The sequence below is a fragment of the Syngnathus typhle genome, linkage group LG20 (genome assembly GCF_033458585.1).
Source record: "Syngnathus typhle isolate RoL2023-S1 ecotype Sweden linkage group LG20, RoL_Styp_1.0, whole genome shotgun sequence".
Classification (NCBI taxonomy): Eukaryota; Metazoa; Chordata; class Actinopteri; order Syngnathiformes; family Syngnathidae; genus Syngnathus; species Syngnathus typhle.
In genome coordinates this window covers 2319333-2343645 of record NC_083757.1, presented here as the reverse complement: position 1 = coordinate 2343645, position 24313 = coordinate 2319333, and the positions used below count along the sequence as shown (strand labels likewise).

The following is a 24313-nucleotide window of genomic DNA, read 5'->3' as shown; positions in this document are numbered from 1 at the left end:
TGCGGCGTTTTATTACATCCAGCGGAAGTATTTATTTTTCAGCAGAGAGCAAAAAAAAGGGGGAAGGAGAGCGGGTCCACACGCCCTGCCGTCCACAGACACCGAAGAGCGCCTCAAGGGCAAGCAAGATGTTGGGCACGACGAGCGGAAGGAAATGGAGACGCAATCAGCGTCTATATCGCAACCAACAATCGACTTTGACTAATAAGACTTTTTATACACTTGGCACGTTCGCTAAGTGTTTTGGAAGGACGTCAAGCGCGGCTGTCTCTCAAGAGGAAACGAGGAAGATAAATGCGCTGCTGTGATTTAAGAAGGTGACTGTTTGAATGCGTGTTTTGGGCTCAGCCACCAACACAACAACTACATGAACTAAACCAGAAGAGCTTTTACTATATGCATGCGTGCGGCTCGCCCGCCTTGTCGCGACTTCGACCTTTGGAAAAGCTCCAGCTCAGCGAAAGCAAAATGAACAGCACATGTATTCAGCAATGGCGCACATGTGTTGCCTTTTAAGCCCCCCTGGGGAAAGCGGCTTCCGCGCGGCGCTGTGAGCTCCAGAACCGCACCGACCTTTTTTGTTTTCTAAATATTATTTTCGTTATCGCCCATAGGAGAGGCACCAGAAATTCACAAAGCCCAAAAAAAAAGCTGTGATTTTTACCTTCCTGCATGCGTTAGAGGTGAACCCTCCACGGCCGTGACATTGGTTCCAATAGCGCCGCCCGGTGGCAAAGTAGAGTCCAGTCCAAGCTGATTGAGGTGGACGACTCACTCACGCGAGGGAACCCAGTCCAAAAATGAAGTGCAGGCAAGGAACAAGAAGTGCTTTTCCCCCCTATCTTCCCTCTTCCTGTCGTGGCTCTCGCCTCCTTGGTAACACAGTTAATAACCTTGGGTCTCAGACGGTTTATTGCAGTGCACTCCAATTGTACAAATGCTCCAGACCCTCAGACAGCTTTTACGACTGCGTTGCCTAGGCAACGGGGAGGATGTCCCGTAATTAGGGACAGAATTCCAGCGCGCAGTAAGGGATGCGCGCAAGGCAAGGCCGGACTACAGCAGAGAGGGACAACCATAAACTTCAGGCTCGCTCTCACCGGCGTTTATGACCCTTTTGACTGTCATATATGAACGCCAATGCGCTCCGGCTAGCTGCCATAAACACAGAGATAACAACAGCAAATATGGCGGCCCTGCCCAAAGCTAAGAGCTGTTGGAACAAGGCTTTCCAAAGCCAATATGTGGCGTGACAGCTTGACGGGAGAAGATATAGAAACTTTTGAGAAAAGCACGAAATAAAACTGAGCACAGAATAATAGTGCATGTTTTCTGAACGTAAAATGTTATGGAGACTATTAACGACAGAGATAAAAGCATTCTTCGAATAAATTGATCATAAAATGGGAATATTTGAGTTTGTTTCAATGATTTAGATCACAGAGCTGTGTAGGAAAAAGATCAAACATAAAAAAAATCTAATAAATAAAAATGTTGTTTCGGACTACAAATCAGTCCGATGCAAAGAAATTTAACTAATATTTTTCTTTTTTTTTCTAAAAGTTTGATTGTGACAATCATGCTTGATTGTGAATATTTAGGTAATATATAAATAGCACTTTTTTTTTTTAATGTGAACCGTTGTTTAAAGAAAATCATGACTGAAGAGAATTCTTTTATTTTTAAGTAAGGCATTCTACAAGAGCACAATCATGGGGAAAAAAATCGAGATCCCTTCCAAGAAAACGCGAATTTAAACAAGTGTACCATGGTAAACTTTATAAAAGCACCACATTACAATTGCGTAAATGCGCCATCTGTATAATTACGCCAAAATACGCACAAAACACTCCATCCAGTAACATTTTCAATCGTTTTTATTTGGAAATATAGTATAATACACAATCGTGTTCTGGAGACAAACAGGAGATTCCTGACCAGCTTTTCGCCCTAACAAACCGCATCCATGAAATTAACGTTTCATTTTGATTACGCGTCAGACCGCAAGAACCAAATGTTTCTGAGTCACGAAAGTAAACGGAAGAAATTGATTTAAGTCAAATTAGAGAACGCAGGAGACCTGCTACATGTTTCTACTTGTGTTTTTGGGCGTGTACCTCAGTGCGACTTGCGTGGATCCCGCGAGCTTATGTCTCTGGTGGTTAGGCCTGCAGTATTTGACTAAAAAGTCAGATTAAAAAAAAAAAATCAACTATGGCATTGCGGAGTTATATTGTATTAAAAAGAGTAGATATAAATACATTTAACCCGCTATAATAAACTTTGACTTGGAAAGCCGTGACATTAAAAGATAGTAAACGAGTGGCTACAAAATAAATACACACACAGGAGGAAAAAAAATACATTCTTATTCGTTGGACGCTATTTGGTCACACCAATGTTGTATTGATTCACTGAATTAAACAAGACTTCCGTTTTGCGATTGCATATTTAAAAAAAAAAGAAAACAATTACATTTTGATAGCAAAATACACTTGTTCAGTTAGAGTAAAAACTGAAAATCAAAAAATAAAGAGGACGCGTGAATCACACTATTGCGTGAGGCGGGCGTTCATTGCGCGCAATTAGAGTCACAAATCCAAAATAAGAGCTAGTTATATAGCACAATAAACGTCCATGAGGCCAAACGTCTTCCTTCAAGCTCGCTTTTTTTTTTTTTTTTCCCCCGGCCATTCGGGTGTTTGTCTGCGAACTTGAAACACACTGTTGTTTTGGCGGCCATTGTGGCGTTCCACGACAACAACCGCAGCCTGAGAGAATCATGACGTTGGGTGGCAGGCGGGTCTCGATCCGCGCTGGGGTCCAAATAAGTCGCTTACTAGAGCAGAGGGTTGGATGTATAATATTGCAATCTGTCTCTGTTCAACTTCTTCTCCTTCATGCGCCGATTCTGAAACCAGATCTTGACTTGGCGGTCGGTGAGGTTGAGCATCCGAGACAACTGCAGCCGCTTCTCCTTGTTGATGTACACACTGAAAAAGAATTCTCGCTCAAGTTCTCTGATCTGATATTTGGAATAAGGGCATCTCTTCTTGCGAGTTCTCTGTCCATCTAGGGAGGCGGACAAAAAAAAAAGGCTTGGTTATAATACCACACACCAAAACTAAATAATGTCATTATGATGATTCCACCCCCGCAACCCCAGTTCGCTCGTTACATGGCAGACAATAATTGCGTGTGAAGATATTCCCTCGCAATTGTCACCAATAACATTCCCCAGTTGAGTCCACACAGTCGGTGCAGGTTGGCTTTGACCTTTTCCATCAGGGGAGGCAGCGGGCTAAATTTACTCCACTAGCGACTATGAAGAGGGTGCAGCTTTTTTTTAAAAAGACGATCCCGGGGTAAGTCGAGGTGACATGCTAAAGTAAAAACTCGTAGGACTTGACAGTCATAGCAAGGCACCGCCCTCCCAAAACAAATTAAAAGCTGTCTGGGGTCTTGTTTTGCGAGCATGTTTCACTATTGAACGCAGGCTTAATTTGTGGTAATTAAAAAGTAAAATCTTGCTCATGGTCATTTTCAATAGCAAGAACGTCAAGGCGCAGTTTTGACCAAAGTTTTGTGGCTACAAGAGAAGGGGAGGGGTCCACGGGGGCTCTCTATAAACATTATATGCTTATAAAACAGCATATAAAAATTTTAACAGCGGCGCGCAAAGTTTCTCTCCTAAGCAAGGGGGCGACTTGAATACATGCAATACTTACTGGTGCTGCCACTGCTGCTGGATTTCTCCTCATTGTTGCCGGAAGACAGCTCCGGGCTGCTGGTGTCCTCCCTGGGCTCCTTGGCTTCGGCGTCCCGACAGCCAGAGGAGCCGGAACCCGAGTCGTCCGGGGCGGAGGCGGCTTGCTTGCTATGCGTTTTTTCCCCGGAGTAGCCGATGGCGGAGGGGCTCTCCGACGCCGTGCCGTACGCCGTCTCGTAAAATTGGTCGAAAGCCTGCGGGAGGACGCCGTTTCTGCCCACGTTGCCGTAGAAATTGGAGGAGCCGGCGGCGGCGCCGTGATGGTGGTGGTGATGGTGGTAGGCGGCGGCAGCGGCTGCAGCCGCGGGGCTGCTTTTGCTGAAAAGCTCCGTCTGCGCCGACAGACAGTCCCGGTGCACCATGTCTTCGGTGGTCGGGTAGCACTGCGTCAAATTGCCCCGGTGCGGCCATTTACTTGACGCGTCGATGGCGGCGTACTCCCTAAATGTCACCTCCCTGACAGGCTGGACCTGCGGGAGGTTTGAGGAGTACGAGTAGGTCATGGGCCGGGTGGAAGGACTCTGGGATAAAAAGGAGGGCAGCGCGGAGAATTCGGTTCCCGCTGACACGTAGTAGGTGCAGCTGGGTAAATACATGTTGGAGCCGACAGGGACCCGCTCGTCAAAATCCATCATGGTATCGTCGGAACCCGGGTTCTACGCCTCGACGCTGGCCTTGGATTCCTCGACACCCGCCCTGAACATGGTTCTGAAGTCCCTTGCTTTCTCGCCTCTTTCAAGCAGGTCCGCGAGACAGAAATTTGGAGACGTAAAGCTGACGTGGAGAGCCATCGCCATCCACTCCACGGAGGCGGGAGTCACGTGACCACGCGGCAAGAAATTGACAGATTTTCAGTGTGTGCGCGCGCGCACGCCGCGAGGCACGCCGCGTGCGCACGCCGCGCGTGTGTGTGTGTGTGTTAAGCTTGACATTGATAGTTTATCGCCATGTTGGACTGGGAATGAATTCTTTGAAATTGCAACAAATCAGAGCAAGCAAAAAAAAAAAAAAAAAACGCTATCATTCCTTCACGACTTTGCGATTGCAACTATTTCTGCTCAATAATTTGCAATAACATCAGAAAATATCACAACATAAGGTGATTTACCTCCACTAAATATACGCACTCTTTTATATTGCCTTGAAAATTGCTGGGTTCAAAACAACCTAATTTGGGTTAAAAATTGAACCGACGCATGCAGGAAAACAAAAAAATGGCGTACAAACGTTTAAGTTAAATAGAGCAGAATTTCCGGGACCGTCCAATTTTTAACCCAGCAGTTTTAAGAGTGTATATATTCGACTTTCCGTATACACATGATTCAAATGACGCAAAGAAGAAGAAAAAAGCACAACTGTGCGCAAGACAACGTGAATTGGAGGAAGGAGACGGTCAAGCTTATCTCCCATGCGTTTGGAATTGTCTTAGTCATCAGCATTTGGTGCTTTTACAACAGCAAGCGTTTGGCTAAGTGCGCATTTGGTTATCAGGGTCATGTTCAAAGTAGCGGCTAATGTTTCAACTGTCTATACGGCAAGGTGAAAATAAACAAGGGAGGCAATATTATTTAGCGGAACAAATTGGATCCATGGGCCTTTATCTGAAGTAAAGTGGCTTTTCTTGACACCAACTTTTCTTTCAAATGGTACGTGACTTACAAGTGTGTTTTACTTCACTCCAACACGGAGGAATAAACCGCTCCATTTCTCGCAGCACGCTGTTCCACTCCATTTTTACGCGCGGCCATTTCTTCATGTTTTTCTGGACATATTTATTAAAACGTGCCTCTTCCAACAAGAAAACATCTTCCAGATGTTTTTATCTACAATCATATTTTAGCCGCGTCTCCTCCCAGGTTCGTGATAGGGAGAGAAAAAAAAAGCTTGCTGCTTTACTTTAAAAGGTAAACGCGTTTTCGCTATTTACTTATGCGTAATAATTTGAGAATTTTGAAAGCAGTTGACTTATGCAACTTTTTGTATGGCGGTGCTGTCACAGAGCTAATTCGGCTGTTCCGAGGCCACCGTGGAGCTCGTTTTGGATCCTGTGCAACCTGACTCTAATATGGTCCGAATGAGAGACTTGAGCTAGGATTAAGACCGCCGTGGCTGGCTGGGGGCCCCCCAGCCATGCCAACATCTGAGCCCTTGATAGCACATGTGAAACACAAGCTGAAAATATCACATGCTAATTCGCTTTCTTGCGTGGGTTCGACCATCAGGAAGCAACATGCCGTGTGGCCATGCAGATTTTGTTTTATTTGGATAAATTGCAGGGGGGGGAACAAAACAAATCTTTTGCAACTTTTAAGACTAACACGCTCCGCCTCTAAACCAGTCCCAGACTAATTCTACGAGGTGTGCAGAGGCTTTTTAGGTCTAATTGAGCACAGGATGCACAGAAAAAGCAAAGGCTCTGCACAGACCTGCGTTTTTTATAGCTGCTATTCTGCTGAGCTTTTTTTTTTTCCCCCACACAGCCAGGCAGACACCACAAAAGCGGCCAAGCGTGACAGCAAGTCGCCACCTATCACGGATCCCAAGTCAGCAGCTCGAGGGACACAACAACACAACAGCGGTAAGCAGCAAATCGCCTTAACGCTGACTGATTGGCGTTTGGGATAAGCAAGAAAATAAATAAATAGACAAATGAGCGTAGTTAAGTGGCTTTAACCTTGAATGAAAGTCTGCCCGAGCATCATTCTTGTGTGATTTTTGGCAAGCAAAGTGCAGTCTGGCACTGGAAGCGCTCTCAAAGCCAAAGCTTTGTCTGAACGGTCGACTTCAAGTTCGGGGGAGGGAAAAGCGGCACAAAGAGCAAAAGGACCTACTGTGCCCCAGATGAAGGTCCTTTAATTGCTTTTCCATTTACGCATGCTTTGGGTCACAAGATTGTGCTTTAATGTCAGCAAGTGACTTCAGGCTCAGGGCAACGCTCATTTTTATTTTGGGCAACTCATCCTATAAGATCGACTGTGATGTCATTTGTTATTTTGAATGCTGAAAAACAAACACGATTTTGAGGTCATGGAAACTTTCCTACTCTCGTCCAATATATATTGTGGAAAATCACGTTTCATCTTAAATAAAATGTATTATTTGCCATTTTGAATTAAAATTTTAAGATCATACGATCTTAGAAATTATGTTAATAATGAAAAAAAAAAGATAAGTTAAAGAATGTTAAACCACAAAACTTATTCATACAGTGGAAATTTCTTGCTGAATTTATTCAATTGTATTTTCCCGTGTGGTTGCACGAAACAAAATCACTTGTGACGATAATAGACTAAATTCTAAAAAAAATGTACCAAGATATATTTTGTGTAACACATGACGAAATACAATTAAATAAATTCAACAACAAAAAAATCCCACTGTATCAATTTCAATGACAAAAAGAATCATTAAATAATTTCAAGGTGATTTATGCAGTATTTACTTTCTAATCTTGTTTTTTGTGAAGGAAATAAGTGCAATCGTTTTCCAGGTATAATGTCACATCGCACAATCGCACACTTTGCGATTTGGACTGGAAAAACAGAGTTTTAAGATCAAACAAAGCCAGGCTCAACCTTATTCACTATTTACTTTGCTGTCACCCAATTTGCCTCAAGGAAAAAAAAAAACTTGACACGCATCCACACACGATCTACCAGTTGTTTAACAAGCACTATTTCAACATCCTTTCATTCAAACAAATCGATTTTTTTCTAATTCCTCCCTAGCCATACAAGTGTACATCCAAATAGAGCAAACTCGGCCGTGTGCCATAAAGCCTCGTTAGACCGAGCGCGAGTCAACAATTCATTGTGAAGAGGTTCTGAGGGTACAGTTTAACGCCACATCAGGTAGGGCTGCCCGCCTGCGGGCTGTAAAGCAGCCTCAATTGGCGCATTCAGACCTCGCAGAAAGAAGCCTCCTGTAGTTCGAGTCCTGCAGTAAAGGCACGCAGCTTTACTGCTGCCTGGTTTTGTTTTCATTTTATGGCAGACAAAAATAAAAGCTATCACACCTGCAAGTCAAAGGGGAAAAAAGTGGAACAGGATCCGACTATGTGTTATGATACACATTTGGAAATAAAGTGGAAGGAATAAAAAGGTGTCAAAGTATATCCTACGTAGCAGTTTTGCCGTGCGTAAACGAACGAGGACGCACGCATTGCAAATCCATTTCAATGCTTCTGATTTCCTAAACACTTCATATGCACACATTTCAATTGGAAACCTTTTTTTCATCAAAATCTTGTTTTTGAACTTGAATGATACACGCTTGCAGTCTGCGCTGACACCAGACTGCAGTTGCACGGGGAGTGTAAAACCATTTGGGTGTAACAGGGTCAAAAACATTTACAGCTTAGAATTTAGGAGCGGAAAAGACGACGAGGACATAAAGATTAGATGGGAAGGAGGGAGAGAGAGAGAGAAAAAAAAAACCTGATTCCAGGCGCATCTGATGACTTCTTTCTTTCCATCCAGGTGACAGCAAAGTACCGGGACCACACAGGAGCGTCGCTGGGAAAGTGAGCAACTCCACGGTCAACGGGAGCACCTCTGGCTGGACGCGCCAGCAGCTCCTCAATGGCGGCTATGCCTGTGGATCGCATTTCGGGGGACAATGGACCTAGACAGAAGGGAAGAAAGCGGATTTTAGTGCCACAATAAATGAAGAGCGGGGCATGTGGAAACTGAATTTATTCACACACTGCTTTACATGTGTGCAGTAAAACGCATTTCAACACAGAATGCACTCAGGTCATTTCACATTTAGGGAAAACGCCGACACAGCACAATTGATGGGTGCGAAATAAAAGTAGAAATGCCTCAGACTCATTTTAGAACAGTTTTCGTTGGTTTCATCCTAAAAGTGGACGTGCTATAGCATTCTGAAACTATAGTTTTTCAGTAAAGTTGAATGAGATTGGATGTAGAATTGACATCAATTCATTGCAAACTTTACTAAAATTATTAGTTTTATAGCTGCATATTCATGCTTATTCAGCAGAACATAGCTGTTAAATCTACCAATGTAGATTGTACTTTTTGTACAGTTTAAAGCTGTATGATTTACAGGTTGCTCTGTAAAATCGTTTACATTTTGACTGTATTTTTTACAGAATTATTCTGGCAACCCCAGCTGCCAGATTTATTCTGTAAAAACAACGGATTTTTTTTTTTACAGTGTAGTTCACGTCAAAAAAAAAAGATGCGCATTTGACGCACTCGAATTTGATTTTCGTTTAGCTCTAAATTTAAGTCGCGCCTATTTAAAACTCCGAATACAGGATTGTTTAATTTCCTGCGTAACTGAAATTAGAATAAAGACTGGACGTTTACCTCCCCTGACGTGACTTTGCCGGAATTTTGCTGTTTATTTTTAAGACACTAAATGCACCAAAATGGCTCATTTTAAAAGTCGCTACAAAGCTGTTTCGCACTACAGACTCACCAAAACAAAAATTGGGATTCAAACGTGCATTCAATGGTAATGGAATAGAACCCCATTAACATTTGCAGCTGGGTAAAATCCCCAATTGAATATGATGCAATGCGTTGTGACATTTCATTCGAAACAGCCAACGAGTTTAGCTTCGGGGAATTTTCAAGCTGTTGCAATCCAAGGCGCCGATTTTGGTCATGGGGGGATTGGCGTGATGTCGGTCACGCGTTGTATTTGTGACCTGTCACGGTCTTGGACTGAATTTTGTAGGGGGCGGTTGTGAGATTATGGTCCAACCTTGAGCTGGGCCACATATTGGTGACTGGGATTGTCTGTGCGTGCGTGCGCGCGTGGGTGGGTGGGTGCGCGCATGGGCCTTGCTTCCATTACTTGCAGACAGCGAAGGTCAATGTAAAGAGCACAATGCGTGCTGCTGTTGGCCTCGTCTGGCTCCAAGCACGTCTGAGACGCAGCTGACTCATTCTCCGGTTTGCTAGGTCACTGTGCTTATTAAGCATTACAACTCATTTAAAACGACTCAAGTAAATTAAAATTAAGCACATAGCAAAAGGGTATTAAATCAAGTAAACAAATCAAGACCGAGCCAAAGCTTTGAAACGTGATCATGTTCCTTCACCACAAACACTGCACATTAGCCAATCCATTTTAAATGAATCTGGGAAGTTAAAGGACGCATGAAAGCTTAATGCAAGGTCAAGCCAAACTCTGCAATCCCCTATCCGGCCTGTAGATGGCAGCAGAAGCCAATGTTTTGCACGCTACTGCTTAAACGTCGATGGGCGTTCCATTCATCAAAGTTACACGTGACCATGGGGGAGTTATTCTCCCAGTGCTCAAGTTACATCACGGCAAAGAAGGGCGGATTCGGATGTCTCTCGCGACCAATCAGCGTCACATTGCCAGCTTCCGCAGTGACGATGGACTGCGCATGTCCGGGTGTGCGGCGTCTCGCGTGGGCGCAACGAACTGTGATGTCACCACGCGAGAGCTGCGGCCACGCGGACGCAGTGTCAAGTGACAAGCACGAGAGGACATTATACACAAGGCGTTATTTTGCTGCGGTGTTTTGATTTCAACTTCAAGAGTTACTATGTCAAAGCACTATTTTTGCCTTAACACAATATTTTATATTTGTGAGCGTGTGGAATATTGTAAGCTATGCACAAGTGTATTTATGTACATTTGTTTCAGCAGGTTGCCTTTTTTCTTCTTTTTTTTTTAAAGATCTATGAATAAAGTTGAGCAACATGGCTCCCAGAGCAAACAATGTTTTAAATTGAACAAATGACGTCATGCTTAGACGCAAGTCTGCACTTAAAAATCCTGTTGAATTTTTTTTCCGAACTGGTTCTAAAACAACAAATCATGTGGCGCAACATATGTTTTAAATTAGACTATACAGCTACTTACAAAAACGTTATCTAAATCCAGATAATTCCATTTTTTATGCGACCACTTGACAAAGTAAAATCCATTCAATATTTCTTCAGTGTAGTGCAATAGTCAACTTTTCTGACCATACAACCATTTGAATAAAAGACTCAAACGAAGAAATAATTTGGTGTTGACAAACAAATGCGCCATGACCATCCCAAATTTGTATGATGCTTCTTTTTTTATTATTAAATGAATAACCATTTTCTACTACAGATTTTTTGTGGTCTATCTATTTGCGTGGACCTCGATTGCGACAAACAAACCTGGCCGATTATATATTGGAACATGCGCTCAAAAGCAAATACAATAAGAGTTACAGTTTAATTTCTTGTCGCCAAATACCAAACATTTATAATAATTCAAAAGTCATCAGCAATTGACAAGTTACATTGCATGATAATCGCAAGTACTTTTTAATTGTTAGGGAGAGGCTCTGAAATACGATAAATGAGCTCGGCTTGCATCACATACGTGAGTGAGCCTGTCAGGGGAGTCACGCTGTCATTTGACTGCCAGTCACACTGACTCACGGATGATTGCAGCCAAAGTAAACGTGCGTGCAAAAGATAGCAGCTAATGCTGCTTGTTCACTTGCAACGACTTAGTCACCCACCAAAGAATTGAGAAACGCATATAATGCTCGAAAAGTGCAGTTTCTTTTTTTTCCCTCGTAAATATTTTCCGAATTTAATAAAGCAACACACAGATCCATTTTAAAAGTTCACGATCGATTTGACATGCAACGTATATTTTACTTATTGAACACATCACACAATCTCTGCAGAAGGAGGACCGTGAACTATATAAATTATTTTTTTAAACGTATTTGAGAACGAGTGGATACAATTGTAAAGTGGAAATTAGGTATACGTAAAAAAAAAAAAGCAGGATAAAAGAAATGTCAGTATGTTTTAAATTACGAAAAAAATATTAACATTTTAGACACCAAAAGCACAATCTGAATCCTTCCCTGCAAACATCCAGAAAATTAAATCGCTTCCGTGCGCTAAATATTGCTGAAAATTACACAAATGTAACCAGTAGCAATTCTCATGACAATGAATAAATTTGATTTAAATTGACCACAATAACGAGAGAAATAAAAACCCTGGACTTCCAATGCATTGGTATTTTTTTAACCGTAAATAATCAGGTAAAGCATGCGGGTTGGATTATTCCCATGAATTCAAAGTTTTACTATACATTCCTACATCCTCACTACATTTGCATATTATAATTGATAATGCATCAAATAGTGCATTTTGATAGGCACCATATAATGAGATTTTAGACGCACGTAATGTCATGTTATGGCCGTCGGCAATGATTTCAATCATGGTGTTGGTCACAAAATGGTGATTTCAATCATGGGGTTAGTCACAAAATGGTCGCTAGATGGCAGTGTTGATCTACATTTCCACACAAATCCGCTGTTTACTTCCTAAGCTTTCTCGGTAATCGCTGTTTTCTTCACACATTTCCAACACATTTAAATTATTCATATTTGTCCATTTAAGCATTTCAATACGATTGCAAGCATTTCCAAAGTAATAAAGTCAAGACACGGTCACGTTCAAGGTGAAGTTACAAGGACATTGTTGACCAGGACATAAAAATGATGCAGGAATATGCCAACGGGGGGGAAAAAATTCGTGTGAAAAATCCAATCAGAATCGACTATTTATTTCTAGACATAAAAGACTCTGATTTCAACAATATTGGAGGCATATCCCAAATACATACTTTATTGGCACGGACACACACATACGCTTGATTCCATGCTAGAATTTACTTTATATACACAACCACATGAAAAGTCACACATTATGAAAAGCTATATGCACGATATCAACACACACAAATGCCGCAAGATTATCTGAGCATTCGAGAAGTGCACCATGAAAATGGACAAGAACGATGACGCGCCGCGTTTCAACAAGCACTACAAGCTAAACATGTGAGTAAGATCAAAAAAGAAGAAAAAGCCATGAAGATTAATATTTAACATTCCCAAGGTCCAAATCCGAAATAGCGTCGTTTCACGTGGATATTCGCATTTATCACTCTCGTTAAAAGTTGCAGATAAAAAGGTGGAAGCTCGTTGTGCTCCATTCTGCGAGAGTGAGCAAAATGTCACAAAAATGGCAGTTCCATGTTTGATTTTTCTCCTCCTTGGACAACAACGTGGCAGGTATTATTATTAATATATTTTTTTTGTTCCAAAAAGCTCCAGGAAGTCATCAGCCGACAAATGATTGCTGTTCCAAGCCAGTCCAGTGCGTGTTTCTCGTTGTGTGAATATGTCGAGAAAGAAGGACTAGCTAAGAGGTTTCAATTTGTTGACCACCTTCTTCTCCTTAACGCGTCTGTTCTGAAACCAAATCGTAACCTGGCGTTCGGACAGATTGGTCTGGGCAGATATCCTCCTCCGTTTGTCCTTGGTGATAAATTTATTGGCAGCGTATTCCCGCTCCAGTTCCTTCAGTTGCACCTTTGTGTACGGGACGCGCTTCTTCCTCCCACGCCTGTACGAGCTGGGGTCGCCGCCTGCGTGGGACACCGTGTCTGTGCGGAAGGACGGACGGACGGAAGAGCGTCAACAAGTACATGGAACGTGCACAGCAAAACACTATTTGTGCATGGAGAATTGAGTTGAGAATACATTTTGAATTAAAAAGGCAATTAATGTACACTAAATTAAATCATTTCGATGGACTACATTGCAAACGTTTTCTCTGCAAATCTACATTTGACATCAAATCCCCACATAGAAAAGTCAAATTATGATCAATCCGCTTGCCAATAGAAGTAAAAGAAAAGGCTGATGCAAGGTTGCTTATACCTGAAAGAGGCGACTTCCACATGTGTCCCGACTGAGGCTGCTCTTTGCCGCAGTAAACTTGACTGTTCCAGCCGTTGGCGGCCAGGCTCCACGGCTGGTAGCTCTCCACCGGCAGTAATGGCTCATGTCTGCCCTCCGAAGGCGCACCGATGGTGGGCACCACGGGCACGTCAAGATAACTGGGCACAGGTTGGTAGGGACCTGACGGGTAGGTGGGGTAGAAGGCGAATTCCTTGGCACGGGAGGTAAAGTCGTCCCCGGAGACCGACGTGTCCATGTATTTCTCTCCATACGCGGAGGGGGGCTGCGCCCCGCATGACTTGATTCCGCCGTGGTGCGACATTCTGCACGGGTAGTAGCCGCTGCCGAAGTAGCCGTAAGGCAGGGAGGCGCTGGAGGAATTCTGGGAGGCCGGGCAGGGGCTGCACTGCTTCCCCTGCTCGCCCACGCCGGTGGCGGGCAGGTCGCCGGACGGGTACCCCGTGCTGGGTGCCAGCGAGGCCGGGTGCGCCATCAGATTCCTGCACTGGTTCGCTGCGAAGTTACCGCCGGCGAAGCCCTCCATGTTCTTGCTCACTTCATCAGAACCGCCGCCGTTGTCGTAGAGGAACATCACCGACGGGTCGAGCCAGTAGCGAGGAGGACGGAGCAACAGTGACGTTGTCATAGCACGGCGTCCAACATTGAAGCTTCTGCCTCTTTTCGAAAAAGCCCACGAAGTGAAAAAAGATCCATCCTGGTTCCCAGAGCGTAAAGCGGTGACGCGCACCGGAGCGCCGACGTCGCGCTATCATTGGTTGCCGCCACCACACGTGACCCACTGTGCAAAGGGAGGGATGGTAAACATTCCCACTTGAGATAATTAAATGGAGGAATATGCGGAGACGCAACTTGACCGTAGCCGTCCGGACATTGAGCTCGCCCTTTTGCGCTTAATCTTGTTGCTGCGCAACATCGGAAATAACACAAAAGCTCAGCCTGTACCACTCATAATCACAATTTTGGTGTTTTTTCAATACAACATGTGCTTGAATTGTGCAAAAACTACATTCAAAAGGAGATATTGAGAGATAACGTGCTCGTTTACGCACATTTGAGCGTTTACGTGCAAGCGTATATGCCACGTATTTTCCCCATGCGCATACACTAATGTAAATGAACAAAACCTCAAATTTAAATGCACAATTCTTAAGCAGAGATGTGCTACTGTAGTATATTTGCATATACCACTACGTGAAAACAGCATTTCCTTGATTTGTGGAGGAACTATCAAGTAAATCCAAGGCGCATGCTCTATTACGCACACATTTACACATCTATGCACACTTGGCACGCATTGTTTTTTTTCCTATGCATGACCAACCGGAATAAGTGCTTGGTTCAAAAGCATTAATTCATTGTAGCTGTGTTTGAAAACAGAATCTTGAATGATGTATTTTTAAAAAGTATATTCAAACCGCACATCCACACACACATGCACGAATACCTTGCATTCTCCCCCATATGTGCCACACGTATTATTTAATAATACGTTAATTGTTATACTTACACACTTTGCCATATAGACAGTAAAGTGTGTCAGTATAAACGATTTAAAAAAAAAAAAAAAAGCGGGTTACATTTGCTCATTTTTACGCATGCGTCAGTGCGTATTTCTTTAACATGGCCGCCCTTGAAATAGATGGAAAAAGCCGTTTTCCGACGCCAACTACATGTAAATAGCAGACTATTATGATCCTAGGGGGGCTATTGTGACTCGGGCTAATTAAGGGGAGGGGGGTGGACACCGCTGGAGGCCAAGGTCAAGTTGAAAGTTGCTGTCTCGCCGTCGGGCTGAGGGCCATTGAGGCTTTGAAGGGAGCGTCTGAGCTGCTTGAAAAGAACGGAAGAAGGGTGAGAATCCCTGTCCCAATGAAAGCTATTGGAGGACATTAACTTTTACTATCATTTTGTTTTCTACACCATGCAGCCAGCGCTCCTTCTCAACTACTCGTCCAATGTCTCCGCGGCATTTGAGCCAAGTGCACTTTTCTATATGTGGTAGGATTCGAAGAATTTTGTGTTTATTATTTAGAGATGTTTTAGAGGTGTTTTTTGGCAAATACGTGTGACAATGGTGGGAACTCTGCAAAGAAGGGAAGGGGTAAACGCGTCGTTTCAATGCGTGTCTACGCGTCTGGTCTGTTTACGACCGATGGCTTTTCGTCTGTTGGTTCATTCTGACGCTTTTACTCATCTTTTTTTTTTTTTTTTTAGTCTAACCTAAGATTTTTGTACCTTTTTTGGTCAAAGCTGTTCATGTAAAAGATAGCAAGTACGCGAACAATCACGTATGTTTTCTGCGTGTGGTCAGAAATATTTGACATTTTCTCATTCAAAACAATATCATAAAACCAGTGCTCAAATAATCACAATGAATAATATTTCAGTTTTCCGTACTCTGAATAGATAATGCAATCTCCTTAAAAAGCTACTCAGTAGATTTGTTTATATTTTAAAGTTATGACAGAATCTCTCGTGCTTTTTTCCCCCTTTGAAAAGCTGCACTTATTACGTTCACTATAAACAAGATCTTGTTTACATTAGAGTCACTAAAATGGGTCAAGTTGTGTCGGAAAAAGCTCCATTGTATTTTTGCTCAAAGGCGCACATCGCCTGAAGATCTACGTCATAATGCACAAAATCACATTTTTAATGTTAAAATTCAATAAGTGATTTAGCTCATTTGCACAGGCCAAAGAAACACGTATATGAAATTGGTTTGGGGCCATCCCACACGAGCAATTTGACGTTGCAAGATAACCAGAAATAAACGCTTACATGTCTTGACGTTAAGAAAACAATATTGATTGAAACCGCATCTAATAATTCCAACTTGTTGCACATTAGTAAGATTTGGCAATTTCATTACTGCTAATAATTGAATGCAATGCTTTTCAAATCGTGCTATCACAACAATGCGTCCACGGTAGGTGGTATAGTGGACGCATGCACGTGGCTCGTCCAGATCCAAGACGCCCTCACAATGAGCACGCGCGTTTACAGCAGGGGCGCACGTATACAAAAACACACCGCGGGACCCGTCAAATACAAGCACGCAAGTTCATCTCAGACTTCCACTATTCCAACTAATAATACAGAATTGATATATTAAGCCTATCGCTTCAACAAAATGCCTTTTTTAGTCGCTATGATACGTGCAGCTTGGCCACCGTGCGTAACACACGAGGCTGCACATTGTGCAAAGCAAAAAACAGAAAGTCATATATTTATAATGGAAAATTGGTTAACATGTCGAGAATTGCATCACCCTATAATTGGAAGATGGTGCAGAAAATGTTTGTGACGTCTGCTGCGTCGACAGAAAATGTTGAAATAATAAAAAGTGTTTGGTTTTTTGTGTAGTCAAAGTAACAAACCACATGTGAATATTTGAGGATTACCTCCTCGGGCAGTATTTCCACGCCTGTCCAAACAGCGTTCATAACGTGCTTCTAAAATGGAATGTCAATTTCAAATCTCTTTGGCGCTATATCAACACCAGTCTCTGGTTTTTGGGGGGAAAAGTGCAAGGGTGGTTTTAAAATATCACAAACTCAGAAATATAACGCCCTGCAAGTGCAATAAAACTTATGACGAATCTCTTTTGCAGCATTCATTTGATCAAAAGTACCGAAGTCCCTCAAAATAAGAATAAGGCAAATCAGAGGGGCAAAATTCTGGCCTTGCATACATCCGGTTGACTTCTGTTGAATTTCGAGGAACTTAAACATTTTGCTCCCTCTATTTGTGATATTTACAATTTCTGATCTTTCAACAGCGAGATGGTGCAGTTTTTGCTTTTTCATTAGCTTAGAACATTTTTAATCTCCAAAAGGCGTTATTTTTATATATCTTACTATCATTCAAATCGCATATTTGCCGTCGTGACGTCATTACATAGCGGCCCATTGATTTAATTTTTTTTTTTTTTAATGGAACACTGGTATTTTTTTTTATTATTATTTTTTCCATTATAACACTGCCTGCATGCTTTAGAAAACATTCAGTAGACCTAAGATGGAGTAGTGGCGAGGCTCTAAAACGAGAAACACGTTTGCAAGCAGAGAGACTTGTAAATATCAGCTTTCTCAAAAGATGCCAGTCTAAAGAAGCTGGACTCTTGTGAAGTGTATAGAAGCTTTGCACCTATGTCACCCAGCTACTGATCTTGGCCCATTTTTATTCCCCACTTCCAAACTGTGCACGCAAAACAACGTTGGAGCAGCTCGGATGAGACAATTGCTTTCCAGCACCGGGGCGAGTTTGGCTCCAAGGTCAACGAGTTAAATCTGCATGCGTCATCCCGTTTCAAGGCCAAACTGAAGCGAGGGAGAGAACGAGCGAAACGGGAGGGGCAAACAATCGTTTTATTTGCAGCCAGGTTCAGAAGCTCGTTGCATCAAAACATGTGGCGCAAATGAAAAATCTGGAAGATCCGCGCGTTTGGATTCCACGCGTACTGCGCAGACTCCATGGTCAAGTTCAAGTTGGGCTGCCTGCATGCTGCCTCATAAAAATGAGGGGTGCATTAGCAACCCCCCTCCCTTAAGACACCCCCCCGCCCCCCAAGCAAAGAGTTCTGCTCCACGTCACAAAGTTGGGCCCACTCGAGGAAAACAAGACTCTGATCAGATTTAACTTATTTCAAGTAAATCATGTTGTGAAATGTACTCGTTTATAAATATTTGTTGCCTGAAGCAAATTGCATTGCTTGGCTCGACTTTTATGCTATCAAAACTGTTTGCATTCTAAAGTTATGTACTGACTAACAAAAATATACATAAAAAATAAATTATCTAACGATACGTTCAAAAGTATTGCTTTTTTATTTTTTTATTTTTTTTAAGATTAACATTTTGAACGTCAGACAGTCAAAAACATGCAGTCATGGATGAAATCTCCGAATGTGGTGCGCTCATCGTTATAATGTTCCCTCATTCCATCATGTTACCGCAGTTTTTTTTTTCTTTTATAAGATCCAAAATATAATTCAATCAAAAATCAACCTTTAATTAGGCCTTTTTATTACGTGTAGTCATCATCCGCGCACTCTAAAAATGTCAACAAGGCTCTTTTAACAAACTAAGGGAAAGCAGCAATTCATTTCTCAAGTGGGGAATAAAACGGAACAAATACTCAGCACCAGAACATACACGAAGTATTTCTATTTCGCTACTGTCCTTCCAGTATTTTATTTTTATGACAAAAACATGCATTCCGCGTGTGTTTTCATCCTTTCCGTCAGCAAAGCGTCTAAAGCCTTTTCCGCTGTCCTCCTATTATCTTAACACACAATATAAGTGACACTACTGTAAAGTACGCAAGGTCATGACGGTTGCGCAAAAGGCTCTCGAGCGTTATCTCTGAAGGATCACAAGATCACATTTGCCCTGGCCAAGACCTTGCATAACGTCAAGTAGCACAAAAACAACCTTTGTAATAGATCATTCAAAGGAGTTTGATGCAAACAGAAAACGGCATCGCTCACTCGAATATAGACATAACGAAAAAAATATATAGATAAAAAAACGTACGCATAATGCAAATCGTACTGGTGACGTGCGCCAATCTGAGAGCTGAATTTGAAAATTGGTGTAATTACGTTAATGAAGAAAGCTATGACTTAACCTAACTATGTATTTTGGAATTTCTGATATAGAACGACACACAGAGCTGCTTCGAATATTCTGGTTATGGGCCAGACAAGAGAGCAAAGATTTAAACACATTACTAAACTCAAACTAGATGACGACATCAATGAGATTTCTGACATTGTGAATGAAAAACGGGCATTGTCCAAAAAATACACTTCTCTATTGAGAGTTTTAACTGTGCGTAACACTACAGATATAGCTTTAACCCCCAAAATAATAATAAAAAAAACAGTAAGTGCAGATCAGTGCTTTTCAAATTTAAAAAAAATTAATATGGATTGAATGAATCAATATTTAGTATCGCTGTTTGTCCTATATTTAATTTAAATGCTAAAATGTTCAAATGACATGAATTTGAACAATACAGTTCAGTTGCATTAACATTAAAGTAAAATATAGCTGTATTTAGTCTTTTAGATGTATTTTCCCCATTTAATTACAATTTGTGCAATTAATTTTCATTGAATTACTATTTCTGTGCAGCTTTGTCTTGTCCCTGACAAATGTGCTTCATTCTTCAAATATCACTGCTCAAATATGACAGCAAGAAAGGAGAACGAGAAAAGCGAGATGTCTTTTCTCTCTTCATCCAGGCCGGATGAAAGAGTTGGGGGGAGAAAAACCAAAGGAATTTCCCCTTAGTTCTCAGCAAGCAGAAAAGCAAGCAGGGGGAAGGGAGGGTACCCACTCGCGCCTTTCCCACAATCAGCCAGTTGAGGGCGCACAAGGACAGCAGAGCCTGCTGCAGTTTGAAACTTCCCTCCCTAAGCCCTTGGCAACACGACCCCGCCCCTATGCACGACCAACATCAGCGCCACGCAAATCCCACCATGCCTTGCAGCTGCCCAAGCAAATCGACTCGAGTCGGAAGCGGCGTTGGCAGCATTGGACCTGCTCTCAAAGAAAAAATCTTTGGAATGTGCATGTCATTTGAATTAGACTCCAAAATGCATACAAGATGCCTTTTATTTCAAATCATAGACACACAATGCTTATAATTGTTTTGAAGTGGTTTAGGAATACCACAATAGCATCAAAAATATGTCTTGTCTATATAATTGACTATACTGTCAAACTAACAACAACATGGAGGTTTCAAATTGAAAGCAGCAGGATATTTTTCTACCGTCATGTTTCCTGGCCTGGCTCTTAACGTTTAAAGACTTCAATGTCAAAGGCTCTCTTATCTAAACTGACCCCGAGACTTGACCTTTAAGGACTTGACTTGACTCCACTTAAGGTAATGGGGGCGGCTGCAGACGACATGAGAGGGATGTGCTGCATGGGTGTGATTGCAGTTGGGGGGCTATAAAGTGATGAGACACTTATGATTTATAAGTAATAAAAAAACACTGTTGACCTCATTTTTGTGATGTCTCTAAATAAGCAACTTCTTCCACCTATTTAATTCAAATATAGGAGCAAAATTGACATCAGTTTTCAAATGAGCACTGTAAAAAAAATTCCGAGAAATTTACAGTAATTAACTGGCAGCAAGTAACCAGTAACTTACTGTAAAAGCATTTTACAGTAGATGTACTGTATTCCCCATTTACAGTATTACTGTATTTACTGTAAAGCAAAAACCAGTTATATACGGTGATTTTGGTTCTATTTACAGTATTAGATGTTTTAACTGTATACCACTGAAAAAAATCATATGTGGGCTTTACTTGAACAGATCTAGGAAATCGATTGCCTTGAAACACTCAAGCTAATTTAGTAAATGTTTTTCAAGTGTTGATAATTCAAGAATCTCTAGTAGAGTTAATTTATTGTAGTAACATTAAGTTAAATGTTTCCATAGGGTGCAAAAGTAAAACTTCTTCAGAAAACACTCAAGTACTGCAGACACTGAGAAAACTTCGTTACTGAGCCACGAACCAACCGCACCATTGCGCCTTCCGTTTAAATGTACAATCAATCCGTGACGTCACGGGGCATCCTATACAGACTGAGAGCTGAGGAGTGGGGCGAGGTAATTGTGATCCCTCCCAGAGCTCCTGCTACACACTCTTCTCTCAGGGTCAGACCGGATTGCATCCCCACTTTGACCAAGAGCTTCTCCTCCTTTTCCTCTTCCAGACTCAGCCCACAACACTCCACCACATCGGCCATTCCACACTCGCCCCACACACCTAACAAACATTACATCTTTGCTCGATCTGGGGCGTGCACGCGGCATGGAGAACCGAGAGGAGATGCTGGCCCAGGAGGCTCAGACGCGCAAGAGCACCCCGGCTTTGGCGGCCGGAAGCCCCGGCAAGCCGGATCGCAGAGGCTGCTTGACGGAAGCGGTGATGGAGGAGATCGCGCGCAGGAATTTGTGCGCGGACATGGGGGATAGGCATAGGGGCGATGGGGCCCACAAAGACGGCAGCAGCTCGGACACAGAGTCGGACTTCTACGAGGAAATCGACGTGAGCTGCACGCCTGAAAGTATGGACTATAAAGGTAGGCAAATTTGGTTTGGATAACGAGAGCATGGTAAAGATGTCAAAATCGATCCAGATCATCGAGACAATTTCAAAATACTTTAGTTAAAAATGCTATACTGCTCTGATGCAGAAAAAATATACCAATGTTATTTGTTATTAAAATATCATTTGCGACGTTTTTTTTTATTCTAGGCAACAACTAAGTTAGATTCATCTATGCAAATGAAAAGACTGCATGATCTAAAATGAGTGTATCAAGTATTGATGCCAATATTACATTTCGCTCACCAAATTGATAAATGTCGTTTCACATTAAAAAAAAAAAAAAGAAATTAGAAGTAAATAACTTGCTTTTTTGACGCAACATCATGTCACAATCTCGTCACACTTCAGGTCGAAATGGAGATTCGCCTGGTCTGCCAAGTGATTCTGGTTCTGACCCGGGTAAGACCGTCCAAGGTCAGAACTCTCTGTCCTTCTCGGCGGATCAGATTCGCCGGTACCGCACAGCCTTCACCCGGGAGCAGATCGCGCGGCTGGAGAAAGAATTTTACCGAGAGAACTATGTGTCCAGGCCGAGGAGATGCGAGCTGGCGGCTGCGTTGAATCTACCGGAAACTACTATCAAGGTATGATGAAGAGAAGTCCTCCAAAAAAGGGCGACCGGACTTCAGAAAAATAAAATCATCTCTTTTTACATGAGGAAAATAAAAAAAATCACTTACTCAGTTGGGTTAAAAAAAATCCAATTATGCGTTGAAAGGAATCAGTTTTTTTTTTTTTTTTTTCAGAATAATCAAAATATTATGAGGGGGGGGGGGGGAGCAGTCAAATTGACCCAAGCAGCAAATGATGCCATTTTAGCCATTTGGGTTATTTTGACTCCTCACCTGTTTCCCCATAGCTCAAAAAAAAAAAAAAAAAAAAAACGTTGAAAGACAAATAGGCTATAGAAGTGGGTTATTATAGTCTGTAATAGGTTTGTGGTTAATATTTGACCTGGCGTGTCTCCTGCCCCATGCAGGTGTGGTTCCAAAACCGCAGGATGAAGGACAAGCGTCAACGTCTGGCTATGACGTGGCCTCACCCTGCGGACCCAGCCTTCTACACATACATGATGAGCCACGCAGCGGCCACGGGGAACCTGCCTTACCCCTTCCCATCCCACCTGCCGTTGCCCTACTACTCGCACCTGGGGTTGGGAGCCGGCTCCACTCCGACCGCCGCCACTCCTTTCCCCAACCCCCTGCGCCCCCTGGACAGTTTCCGCATGCTGTCCCACCCCTACCAGAGGCCGGAACTCTTGTGCGCCTTCAGGCACCCGTCCCTGTACCAGAGTGCGGCTCACGGGCTCGGTCCCGGGGGAAGCCCGTGCACTTGCCTGGCCTGTCACTCCGCCCCATCCGGCGGCCTGTCATCCAGGGCCCCGTCCTCGGACTTTGCCTGCTCCCCAACGAGCAGGACTGACGCTTTTGTCACTTTTACGCCTTCCGTGTTGAGCAAAGCTTCATCCGTGACAGTGGACCAGCGAGAGGAGGTTCCCCTCAACAGATAAAACAAACTTTCCTATAGCATGGAGCCTTAGTTGGACCAGAGCACAAGAAATTATTGCGTCACCAATTATGTAGGATCATATTTAAAATAAATTAGGTGCACATGCATCTACTGAAACATTATGTTTTTTAGGTTATGCGTCTTTCCACATCCATATGCTTCCATGCAGAGTCTATTTCTAACAAGGGGGATTTGTTAAAGGAGCCCAAGCCGTCTCATTAGAGGCAGATCTCAGCCATGTGCACATGAAATTACAGCGTGATGTATATGTAGGAGCTAGCCGGTGAATTTTGAGTGCGGAATTAATGATTAGACCAGCAAGGCGATGGTTGCTGCATGCCGAAAGGTAACAAGGCGCCAGGGGAGCGGATTACAAAGGAGGAGGACGACGCAAGATGGAGAGTGGACAATCAAAAATCTAAGAAAAAAAAGAAAACTGATAAGAACCAGCACATCAATTATCTTTTCTCGTTTATATTTATGTATTTTTCTTTGAACTGATTTTCTGTTTTAAGGATCTTAACATCTAATTTGTAATAAACTGTCATCTAAATGAAGCAGACGAGTTTTCTTTTCATTTTCCGTTTTTTTAAGGGGCGGGGGCTCAATGTTGTTGGCCCCCCTCTCCCAATAATAATTTTCTTCACAAATGGTCGATGTCAAGAGCAGAATGCGGCCTCATATCACGTGATGGGCCGACTAGATTGACCATGACACTTAAGTGGTCCCAGGGCTCCTTCATATTTTCCTCTTGCAGCCACTTAACTGGTGCTAAGAGATCGATGGCGCACCAATCAAATAGGGCTTATTTGCGCAAATTGGTATGAAGTGATTGCATCAAAAATGATTCCGGAATTTATATTTGAAGCCGAAAGACACTTAGATACTATTTTACTTTTTTTTTCCTATTAGAACAAAGCAATATTATACACTATAAGAGGCTAACATTTTTATTCGTTATTTAGCTGCACAAGAGGGGCTCATGAAACCACCTTTAGTGCTTTTTAGATGGAGTATCGCATTTCAAAATTCAGCATCTCTTCACAAAATACCCCCCACGCACGAAAAGGTATCCCCGAATATTTTAAATGATAGACAGCTGCATAAAATAACGACA

The 24313-nt window shown here is 42.6% G+C and overlaps 3 protein-coding genes across 3 annotated transcripts; 1 reads left to right on the top strand and 2 right to left on the bottom strand.

Annotated features, from left to right (window-relative positions):
- Positions 1-1859: 1859 nt before the first annotated feature.
- On the bottom strand, positions 1860-4404 carry hoxa11a (homeobox A11a). Its single transcript, XM_061267751.1, has 2 exons — positions 3729-4404; positions 1860-3072 (listed from the first exon to the last, which is right to left on the bottom strand). Exons 1-2 carry the CDS (start codon positions 4402-4404, stop codon positions 2840-2842), a joined length of 909 nt encoding a protein of 302 aa, XP_061123735.1. The 3' UTR covers positions 1860-2839.
- A 7980-nt stretch (positions 4405-12384) lies between these two features.
- Positions 12385-14281, bottom strand: hoxa13a (homeobox A13a). Its single transcript, XM_061268033.1, has 2 exons — positions 13509-14281; positions 12385-13231 (listed from the first exon to the last, which is right to left on the bottom strand). Exons 1-2 carry the CDS (start codon positions 14173-14175, stop codon positions 12984-12986), a joined length of 915 nt encoding a protein of 304 aa, XP_061124017.1. The 5' UTR covers positions 14176-14281; the 3' UTR covers positions 12385-12983.
- Positions 14282-21366: 7085 nt separating this feature from the next.
- evx1 (even-skipped homeobox 1) lies at positions 21367-23262 on the top strand. The gene is made up of 3 exons (XM_061267836.1): positions 21367-21658; positions 22036-22271; positions 22667-23262. Exons 1-3 carry the CDS (start codon positions 21388-21390, stop codon positions 23195-23197), a joined length of 1038 nt encoding a protein of 345 aa, XP_061123820.1. The 5' UTR covers positions 21367-21387; the 3' UTR covers positions 23198-23262.
- The last annotated feature ends 1051 nt before the right edge of the window (positions 23263-24313 follow it).

Excerpts from the sequence above, each read along its gene's own strand:
- hoxa11a (XM_061267751.1), bottom strand. The coding sequence starts at position 4,404 with ATGATGGATTTTGACGAGCGGGTCCCTGTCGGCTCCAACATGTATTTA. Across the intron at positions 3,073-3,728 it reads CAGCAGCAGTGGCAGCACCA|ATGGACAGAGAACTCGCAAG; the intron begins GTAAGTATTGCA and ends CCGCCTCCCTAG.
- hoxa13a (XM_061268033.1), bottom strand. The coding sequence starts at position 14,175 with ATGACAACGTCACTGTTGCTCCGTCCTCCTCGCTACTGGCTCGACCCG. Across the intron at positions 13,232-13,508 it reads GTGGAAGTCGCCTCTTTCAG|ACACGGTGTCCCACGCAGGC; the intron begins GTATAAGCAACC and ends CCTTCCGCACAG.
- evx1 (XM_061267836.1), top strand. The coding sequence starts at position 21,388 with ATGGAGAACCGAGAGGAGATGCTGGCCCAGGAGGCTCAGACGCGCAAG. Across the intron at positions 21,659-22,035 it reads TGAAAGTATGGACTATAAAG|GTCGAAATGGAGATTCGCCT; the intron begins GTAGGCAAATTT and ends GTCACACTTCAG. Across the intron at positions 22,272-22,666 it reads TACCGGAAACTACTATCAAG|GTGTGGTTCCAAAACCGCAG; the intron begins GTATGATGAAGA and ends TGCCCCATGCAG.